At 41.2% G+C, this 10,950-nt stretch overlaps 1 protein-coding gene across 1 annotated transcript; it reads right to left on the reverse strand.

The window, feature by feature from the left end:
- Window positions 1-3,622: 3,622 nt before the first annotated feature.
- LOC102399857 lies at window positions 3,623-9,195 on the reverse strand. The gene is made up of 2 exons (XM_006054948.4): window positions 8,880-9,195; window positions 3,623-4,016 (listed from the first exon to the last, which is right to left on the reverse strand). The coding sequence occupies exons 1-2, from the start codon at window positions 9,128-9,130 to the stop codon at window positions 3,956-3,958; spliced, it is 312 nt and encodes a 103-aa protein (XP_006055010.2). The 5' UTR covers window positions 9,131-9,195; the 3' UTR covers window positions 3,623-3,955.
- Between the last annotated feature and the right edge of the window lie 1,755 nt (window positions 9,196-10,950).

Here is a 10,950-nt window from a genome sequence, read left to right on the forward strand (position 1 = left end):
CAGGCCACAATACTGGTAGCCTTTCCCTTCTCCAGGGGATCTTCCCAAGCCAGGGATCCAATCCAGGGCTCCCACATTGCAGGCGGGTTCTTTACCGACTGAACCACAAGGTTAGTCCCCTCACCAGGGGTTGGACCTGAACTCCCTGCACTGGAAGGCAAAGTCTTAACCACCGGATCACCAGGTAAGTCCCCCCAAATCAGATATTTAAATGTAAAAAGGGCAAAGAAATTTGCCATACATTGATTCATTATTCCAGGGAATATGACTTCAGGTTACAAGTGACAGGTATCACAGATTCATTTGTGCCTCAGCAAATGTAAATGAAATATCCACTTACTATGTATCATGCAAGATGGGACACAATTTCTGCTCCTATGGAGCATGCATTCCAGGTGGCAGACTGACAGAACCAGTAACCAAATAAATACAAATATTAGAAATTACATACCACCAAGAAAGCAAAGAAATAGAAGGAAGAGTAATAAAGGATGTACCCGAACTAAGGTGATTAGGAAGGACTTCTTTAAAGAGGCAACCTTTAAATTCAATCTATTCTCAAAACAGAAGTCAGAAGGAGTTTTTGAAAACCAAATTCGCACCACGTCTCTCCTGCACAGAACCCTTCAATTGCTCTCCATGTCACTGGCAAAGCCCAGAGGCCCTAGAATGGTCCATAGTCCTTCATGATTTGGTCCTCAAATACTTCCCTGACCTCCTTTCTTATTACTTTCTATAGCACTTGTTGCGTTGCATGTGTGTTCAGTTCGTGTTCCAACTTTGTGACCCCAGGGACTGTAGCCCATCAGCTTCCTCTGTCCATGTAATTCTCTAGGCAAGAATACTGGAGTGGGTTGCCATGCCCTCCTCCAGGGCATCTTCCTGACCCAGGGATTGAACCCATGTCTCTCGTCTCCTGCATTGCAGGGGGATTTTTTACCATTGAGCCACTGGGGAAGCCCGTTCCTACAGCACTTATTACCTGCTAAATATTATAAAGGTTGTATTTATTACATTTATCATCTTTCCCTCCTTGCCAGAACTAAAGCTCCACTAGAGAATGACCTTTTGTTTTCTTCATTTCATATCCCAAATGCCTCTACAACAGTGCATGACCGCTAATCAAAATTCATTAATTTCTGTTCAATGGACATAAAATTATTTTATTAGTATTTAAATTTAACAAAAATAAAACATAAGTTACCACATACACTGCTATATTAACATTTAAATACAACACAGGAAAGGATCACAAAATATTAAACGCCAACAAAAACCAGGTCAGACTGATTTAAGGTGGGGAGTCTCCTGCCTGCGCATGAGCTCATTCCAGTCTGGAACACAGGAGGAGAGTGCTACCCGCATTTCTGCTGCACCACTGAATCCATTCCTTTCCTTTGTTTTTAACTGGGTTAAGACCGAAAATCCCAGTTCACACAAACTAGTTGTTGTGAATGGTAATAGTAGCAGGATGCTCTTTCGACTTAGCAAAGGAAAATCTTCCTTTATCTTAATCCAAAATGCTGATAAACTTAATGCTTCATAATCATTCTTCAATGTGATTGAAGAACTGAGCTGCAATAATTCATTCTCTTCTTCAGGCACCAGGTCTAACTCAGTTATTGATTCTGGGTTTTGAAAAGCAAATGGATCTTTTACCCAACAATTTTGTCTTAGTGTTTCGAATTTCTCTTCTGGGAAGAAATGGTTAAAGGTTTGAGAGAGAGACATGAGATGTAACAGTATCTCTAGTTTTATTTCCTCCAAAATGTTCTCATTAATAACATTCTCTTCAATGTGCTGCAAAAATCTTGGAAACATGTAGTAGCTAGGATGCTTGCTTTTCAGTCTCGCTTGCCACAACAATAATGTCTTTCGGAATCCTTGGATCCGTTCCATCTGTTGGAATACATCATTGTTTTTCCCCTGTAGTTTTAAACTGAGTTCATTAAGGATGCCAAAAATATCTGTTAAATATGCCAGTTTCATTACCCAAATATTATCCTCAAAAATAGTTGCCAAATGAGATCTCTCTTCAGTGAGAAAAACATGGATCTCGTTCCTGAGTTCATAAACCCTGCTTAATATTTTCCCTTGAGATAACCAGCGGACTTTGGTATGATACAGCAAGTGGGTATAGTTAGCTCCAATCTCTGAACAGAAGGTTTCAAGCAGTCGGCTGTTTAGTGAGCTTCCTTTAATAAAATTAACAACTTTCACTGCATTTTTCAATACTTCCATGAGATTTTGTGGGATCTCTCTGGACACTAATGCTTCACGATGTATAAAACAGTGATTCCACGTGGCACTAGTCACCTCGAGCAACTTTTTAATTACTCTGCTCTGTTTCCCAGTTATGTTTGCTGTTCCGTCACTTGTGATTCCTTTGCAGTTTTTCCAGTTTAAGTTATAGTGACCAACAATGCACTTTTCCAATTCTGTGAAAATATCTAATTCACTTATGCATGAGGTTAAGTTTAAACAACACAAAAAATCCTCCATGAAGTCACCTTGCCACGTGTATCTCACATAGACTAAAAGTGCTGTGCAGCTTCCAGTATCAGTGCTTTCATCAAACTGAACTGCAAAGTCTATTCCTGACTGTAATCGAGTAGTAAGCGTGGCCTCTAAATGCTCAGCAATTGTACAAATTCGAAGAGCTATCGTGTTATCGTTAGGAATAGTTTTTAATTTATCTGCAGATTTATCATCAAAAATTGTACGCACTATATCCAAGCATGCTGGAAGAATAATTTTTTCTGCAGCTGTGTAAGCCATTTTCTCTTTTGCCACCCGATATGCAACTAAGTACGATGACAATAAGGCTTTCTCACCGACAGCAGAATAGCTAAGAAATGGTGTTGGTGACTTTACGTCTTTTTTCTTCCTTTGAAAATATTCAAGAGGCTTATCAGTAAGCTCAGCATGCTGTGTTTCTAAGTGCCTTTTTAATTTGGAAGGTTTTAAGCTTTCATTTGCAAGAATATTATTACAAATAACACACTGAGGTCTGTCACTTTCAAAGGGTTTTTCACATTTGATAAAACCATATTTTAAAAAATCTTCATTATAACGTCTTACACTAACTTTTTTCTTTTTGAAATGTGGTTCAAATGCAGTTGATGTTTGCAGATTAGAGTCAGTATTTTTCTCATAATTGTCACTGGTCACACTTCCAGATCCAGAGGTAGAACTTGAGCATGCTTTTGCATATTTTGCTTCATTATTCCTCTTTCTTTTAAAAAAGAAATGATCCATTTTAAAAGCAATTTTGAATGTTACAATTGCCACTAACTCAAATATATATGTATATGTGCATATACATATTTATAGCCTAGATAACATCTTTCCAAAACATTCAATTTGCAACTGAATCTCAGTTGAACATCTCAGACTTTATATCCAGTTGCAAGTTATAATATACAACTAGACTGCATATCAGCCGTTTTGTTATGAAAACCAAACATCAATGAACAAATGACTGAAAAACCGTTTCTTAAGCAATCAATGAACACTATATTCATCATATCCCCTCCATCAAATATCTTTTCACATATTGAAACTGACCTTAGTATTCCCTGCAAGGTGCACAATTCTGGCAAAGGATTTATGCAAAGCACTCTGATATTTCAAATTTTATTTTGTTTTTAAAAATGTTCATCATGACTCACAAAATTGATTTCATGACCTACCAAATGGGTCCCACACATAGCATGGAAAATACTGATACAGAGACATTTCCTTCTGTTGTGTTGGTAGCTTGACTACATCTGCTTGATGATCAAAGAAACTAGCTGATCTGCTAAACTGCTGGCTGACACTGGAACTTCCTTGAAGTGGTGGGTATATATCTCAGATTTTTATTCCTGATACTTTCTGATGGGAAGCATATTTTTTAAGATGGCAAATTACACTTTGATCTAGTAAGGGTCCAATGAGGTTTTTCATGGCTAGGTCAACTATATGGTTGGAGCTGGTGATATATCTTTAGAGCTTTCTTGGAATGCATCCTTGACCTGGGAATAAGACCAGAAATATGACATTAAGCATTACAAGACAGAGCAGTACTGTTCCCAGTTATAGTGACCTTTACAAAATCCAAGGTCCTGGATGTTGAAGCAAAAAGCTGTAGTTCTCCTCACCACCATGTTATACAGGTTTAGGCCCATTTCTAAAAGGCATACTACTTCAACCAAGACTGGGAGAGGGAAAAAATGATGTAAGACCTGGGGGTCAGTACCAGGAGATGCAGAGTACACTGCCAAAGCTGAACACAGCAGACCATGGAGGAGCACAGCTCATCCACCAAGTGTTTTTCCTCTTAGCTCACTTTGAGTGTGCCCATTTTGAAAGTACTTACTGCACTGCTTTCTTGAATTTGGGATATTTGGGTCTTATCAACATAATACAGCACTTCCTTACAAACCTCTCCATTAAGTAATGCTACTTTGTGTGTGGGGGAGTGGGGGTCGGGGTGAGAATGGAATGCAAGAAGGGTAAAGTCTTCCATCTGTGCTCAGTCACCTCTGACTCTTTGCAATCCCAGGACTGTAGCCTGCCAGGTTCCTCTGTCCATGGCATTTTCCAGGCAAGGACACTGGAGTGGGTTGCCATTTCCTCTTCCAGGGGATTTTCCGAACCCAGGGTTTGAACCTAGGTCTTCTGAATTGGCAGGTGGATTCTTTACTACTGAGCCATCAGGGAAGCCCACAGATGATCTGAATGCCATCAATTTTCATCAGTCCGTCACCACTGTATTTATTCCAGTCTAATCTTTTAGATTTAAAGAGGCATCATGTTTTGACCTTGAAACAAGAAAGATGCTGCCAGAGGGAGAAGGCCTTGGTGAGAGTCTTCTATAAGACTTCATTAAATTGTATTTAACAGTAAACTTGAAGGGGACTTAGAGTATGTCATGTATAATACGTTTTTTTTTTTAATGTAATAAACTTAGCAACTTTAGGTTCACAGCAAAACTGAGCAAAAGGTAGAGATTTTTTCCCACATAGCCCTGCCCCTACATATGCAGTCTTCCCCATTATCAACATCCCCCACCAGAGTGGTAAGTGTTACAGGTGACAAAGCCACACCAATACATCGCCATCACCCAAAGTCCATCACTTACACTAAGGCTCACTCTTGGGGTCATACATCCTATGAGTTATGACAAATGAATAATGGCATGTATCCACCATATGGCATCAGAGAATTTTCACTGCCCTAAAACTCCTGTGCCTCTATTTATCCTTCCCTTCCTTCCTACCCCCACTGATCTTCAGTAGTCACTGATTTTTTTTTAACCACCTCAGCTTCACAATTTTGCTTTTTCCAGGATGCCACAATGTTGGAATTACATGTATATAGACTTCTCAGGTTGGCTTCTTTCACTCAGTAATATGCATTTAAAGGTCCTCCATGTAGTTTCATGACTTGATAGCTCATGTCTTCTTTGCACTGAAAAATATTTGCTTGGTTATAAGTTTATTTATACATTCACCTACTGAAAGACAGCTTAGTTGCTCCCAATTTTTGGCAATTGTAAATAAAGCTGCTATAAACATGGGCTGCCAGTGTTTGTGTGTACAAAAGTTTTCCACTCCTTTGGGTAAACACTGAGGAACCTGACTGCTGCACTGTTTGTAAACAAGCATTTTTCACAAGGATCCTCATTTTTAACAAGCCAGCCACTGGGAAAGCCCCTGATGCTGGGGAAGATTGAGGGCAGGAGGAGAAGGGGACAGGAGAGGATGAGATGGCTGGAAGGCATCACTGACTCAGTGGACATGAGTTTGAGCAAACTCAGGGAGATACTGAAGGACAGGGAAGCCTGGTGTGCTACAGTCCATGGGGTCACAAAGAGTCAGACACGACTTAGCAACCTATGGGAGAGAGAATTCAGGGTCTGGTAGATGCTTCTGACTTAATCCTTAGATGTTTCCCCAAAGATGACATGTTCAAAATATCTTACCCTCCTCTGAGAAAGAGGCAAAGCTTTTCTCTGGAGGTCTTCCGTCCTGTCTGCCAAGGTAGTTAGCAGGAGTAATGAGTTTCTGGCAGATGCCTCCCAGATGGAGGCAAAGTATGGTGGAGAGCATCACCATATTAAACCGGAACTAATCTGGATCTCTTTGATAAATAAGAAGAGCAATAATGCTCTTTTATCAGCTGTGCATCTAGTTTAGCCATGCTTTAGAAGAGACTTTCAAGAGTTAAGGTAACCAAATACTTGTAGCTGAAAGCATCTTATATACCAAGGTGTATTAATAGAGGCATGGGATACAGTTTCAGGTTAGTGACTTTCCACTAATGAATCTTTTTATCTACCTGTTCCTAGAACAGTGTTTGTCACATGGTTGGTTCTCAATAAATGCATTTGAAAGATTAAATGAGAGAATGAATGACACCTATAGTAAACTGTACCATGGACATTCTATTTTTATTAGTCAGTGAAAAATAAGTTACCAAACTATATTTGAACAATTTGGTGATATGTAAGACATAGATTAGTGAGACATTTAAAACCTCCACAATATTATATTTCAAAATAAATTGCTTATAAAAACATAAAGCAAACTATATTTAGATTTATCTTATAAAACCAAACACATAAATCTACCTGAAAATAAGAAAGACTTAAAAAAACGAATCTCTCATTTATATTATTATGAGTATGAGTAATTCTTTTTTTTTTTTTTTGAGTAATTCTTTTAGACAAAAACAATCGTCTTTAAATCATTCTGTTCTTTTTTATTTTTACTATTTTCATTTAGACCCAATCCTCTTTGAAAGTGAAAGTGTTAGCAGCTCAGTCCTGTCCAACTCTTTGAGACTCTCATGGACTATAGCCCACCAGGCCCCTCTGTCCATGGAATTCTCCAGGCAAGAATTCTGGAGTGAGCTGTCATTCCCTCCTCCAGGGGATCTTCCCGACCCAGGGATCGAACCTGGGTCTCCTGCTTTGCAGGCGGATTCTTTACTGTCTGAGCCACCAGGGAAGCCCCAAAGAAATTATAGAATGACATACGCTTCAGTCGACTCCATGGACTGTAGCCTGCCTGCTAGGCTCCTCTGTCCATGGGATTCTCCAGGCGTGAATACTGGAGTGACGTGCCATGCACTCCTCCAGAGGATCTTCCCTACCCAGTGATCAAACCCACTTCTCTTGTTATCTGCAGGAGGGTTCTTTACCACTAGTGCCACCCGGGAAGCCTCTTTAGGAGTCCATTCGGCTATGCTTCAGAGCAACAGTGTATATTGTCGTATTCAAAAAGTATTCTTAAAGGGCTTACCCGCTTTCTCCAGACAATTCACCTACAGTAATAGTAGACATAGTGTATTAGTGTACAGACCTGATAAGTGTGAGGAAGAAAGCATGTGGAAGTCCTTTTTTAACTGAAAGAGGATACAAGGTAATAACTAAATGGGAGTCTGAAGTAGAAAATGTTGCAAGCTTGACAGAAGGTATGAAATAACTGTCTACAAAAGCGCTGTGAGTGGACTAGGAGAATGTTCTAAGGTTTTAAGCAGGTCTGCATGATTGCCTTACATGCTTAACACAATGATCATTATTATGATGCCTGACAGGTGTGGTCTTTAATTACCTACCATGAATTTTTACCTCTTAGACATACTTCCATAGTGCTCTAGTACTATCTTCTAAAAATACAGCTCTGATCAGTCTCCTCATAATTCAAAAACCTCTATTGGCTATGAACCAGTGCAATCTCTTCAGGATAATGTCATTTAAATTGGTATTTCCACACAATCCTACACTTGAAGCTCTAAGACTGCCGTGAGTTCTTGAAATACCTCACGCACTTTTACACTTGTTTTCATTCTGGCTGGTATTCCCTGTGCCTGGACTACTTCTCTTGCTTTAAGTCATTTAAAATCCTATTTATTCTTTATGATTAAGCTCAAATGCCACAGCATTTATCCATTCAACTAACATGTAAGGATTTACAATGTGCCAGGCGCTGGGAATACAAAGCAAGAAAATGGATAGTGGGTATATTCATACAAAGGAACACACCTGTTCAGATGTTAACAATGAATGAGCTAGAGTTACACAACACTGTCAAATCTTACATTAAGAAAGCTGCCAAAGGATATACACATATCTGACTGTGAAAACTATGCAAAACAGCACTATGCATGTAATTAAAAAATAAAACATAAAGGTGCTTTAAAGGGGAGGGACCTTGGTCAAGAGAGAACAGAATGGAATTGGATGGAGCAGACCAAGGGCTTCAAATATATGTATTGGTTCTAGTTTTATTTCTACTTCGTGTCAGTCAAAAAATATTCTATTTTTAAAAGGGATGGCTAAGGCGTGATTCTTTCCTGAAGGCACTGCCTGCTTGTCTCATAACCAATAACTTAAAATTACCTTCTGTCTCTGATATTCTCCTTTGTTTCCTGTATTGTTATCGTGCACTCATTAGTTAATTATGCCTTAAGAGGAGGACTTTGCAGGTATGAGCTTTAACTAGATTAAAATGTAATCCTCTTCCCAGGAGACTCCCGTTTCCTCCAGATCTCAAGGGAGCTAACTAGGTCTACGAACCGCAGCCTGACCCCTTCAGCCGACCAGAGAGCATCCGCCCCCGGATCCAGGATCGCAGCTCCCTACCTCCGGTGGACGTCCATCCGTTCTCTGAGCAAAACCGAAACGTGCCTCCCACCAACGAACCCCGCAATATCTCCCTTCAGACGAATCCGGACCACTCCCACCAGAGCTCACTTTTCTTCCTTCTTACCTCCAGCCCAGAGCCGCAAGCCTCCCGCCTAACCTGCCCACCGCCAGTGTACCTCGCCCCCCATTCCCTACTCAACACCACTTCCGGCCTCGCCTCCGCACCCAGAGAAACCCATCCCACCTGCAACCGGAAGAAGGCCGGCTCGGTCCTCTGCGCACGCGCGAAGCCAGGAGGCGGCCCTGCTCTCGCGGTTGTCTCGCGGTGTTTCCTTTTCTCGCGGGAGGTATTTGAAGGCTCTGGCGGTAACCGAGCTGTCGGCTGTCTGCTGCTGACTGACCGGAGTTGGGGTCGTCTGCTGAGACGCGGATGGTGGTCAGTCTCTGGCTGTCGTCAAGCGCGGACGGCTTCGCCTCGATCCGGTCCGGCGCCATGGGAGCGGAGAAGAGGCTGGTACCAATTAAGCAGACCTTCCAGCTGGCCCAGCAACTGCTCCGGAACCGAGTTTGACGATGATTGACGATGCTGGTGACTGGTGATGCTGAACCGCCGCCTCCGGCAGGGCCGCCCCGCTCTGCCACACGCGGAACACGCTGATTTTGTCAGTCTCTGTAAGAGAATTACAGAGATTTTTTAAATTGCCGAGTCATCGGAAAAGACCCTGATGCTGGGAAAGATTGAAGGCAGGAGGAGAAGGGGACGACAGAGGATGAGATGGTTAGATGGCATCACCGACTCAGTGGGCATGAGTTTGAGCAAACTCTGGGAGATGGTGATGGATAGGAAGGTCTGGCGTGCTGCAGTCCATGGGCTCGCAAAGAGTCGGACAGGACTGAGCGGCTGAATACCAGCAACAGCTATCATTTACCTTGTTTACTTATTTAGGAAGACTTATTTTAATAATCATTTTAGGTTTGTGTCTCTAGGTTAGCAGTCCACCGATTTTTAACATAGATCTGCATTTCATCAAATAGATATAAAATGTATGCAAGTAAATATATATTTATTTTAATTTCTGCCCTGTGAATGGTTTAACAGAACGCGTTTTTAGGCACAGAATAAGTCAGTGCAAATAAAAGTTCATTTTGTTCCCAGACAACTATTTTTCAGGTTGCTTTAGGCCACTTCACTTTTAGGAAAGACCTGTATTGTATTAGTGCCTGTTTTTTTGTTTTTGTTTTTAACTGGAGGATAATTGTTTTATAATATAGTGTTGGTTTTTGCCATACATCAACATGAATCAGTGGTCGGTGTTCCCTCCCTTTTGAACCTCCTTCCCATATCCCACACCATCTTGCCCCTCTAGGTTGTCACAGAGCACCAGGGTTGATAGTTGAAGGAAATCTGGAAGGGTTTTCACCTTTACCAAAAAAAATAAGCAAAAAGCAACAAGAGTTGGTGTGCTAAGCCTTCAGAGTCTTTCACGTGGAGCCTTTACAGGGGCAGAGGCCCTGCCAAGCTCCCCTCCCTGCATCTACACTGGGCACCTCAGGTTCGGGACCCCATAAATTGGGACTATCTCTGTGAGCATCTAGGCTGCATCTTCATTTATTTCATGCATCAGCAAGTGTGTTCTAAAGTATCCCAAAAGCTTAGTGTGAAACGGGCTGTAATTTTAAGTGTTTTGATCAGGGTGAATGAAACGCCCAGTGTGTGAGTTGAATTTGCTTGGGTCCACTATTTCCATGCAGAGAGAAAGAATCTTGAAAGCTGTCAAAGTTAGTATTGCTTCTGTTGGTAACAAAGTGGTCTCCAAAGTTGGCCTCCAATGATCAGTGAACATCTAATTAACAAATAGATGGGCTTCCCTGGTGGCTCAGCGGTAAAAAATCCACCTGCATTGCAGGCAATGTGGGTTCGATCCCTGAGTCGGGAAGATCCCCTGGACAAGGGAATGGCTACCTGCTCCAGTATTGCCTGGAGAATTCCATGGACAGCAGAGCCTGGTGGACTACAGTCCATGGAGTTGCAAAGAGTCAGGTATGACTGAACAACTAACACACACATGTCTCTTTCTTAGTGTATTCCCCCTCTTTCGTTCCCAGAGGAAACCACTATCCTGAATTTTCTGTTATTCATTACTTTGCTTTTCTTTAGAGTTTATTATAAGGCTACCCTCTGTATCCCCCAGATATGCAATGTATCTTTGCTTTTTTTAACCTTATTATAAATGTAGCTATTTTGCATGTATTCTTTTGTAATGAATTTTTTTCCATTTAACCCTTTCTAAGAATGATCCAGATTTATGCATGTT

This window comes from Bubalus bubalis, chromosome 7, assembly GCF_019923935.1.
Source record: "Bubalus bubalis isolate 160015118507 breed Murrah chromosome 7, NDDB_SH_1, whole genome shotgun sequence".
Lineage (NCBI taxonomy): Eukaryota > Metazoa > Chordata > Mammalia > Artiodactyla > Bovidae > Bubalus > Bubalus bubalis.

Bases quoted from the DNA above. Each gene is read 5' to 3' on its own strand.
- LOC102399857 (XM_006054948.4), bottom strand. From the start codon at position 9,130: ATGGCGCCGGACCGGATCGAGGCGAAGCCGTCCGCGCTTGACGACAGC. The intron at 4,017-8,879 runs GTGGGATGGGTT...TCTTATTCCCAG, and splicing joins CGGCCTTCTTCCGGTTGCAG to GTCAAGGATGCATTCCAAGA.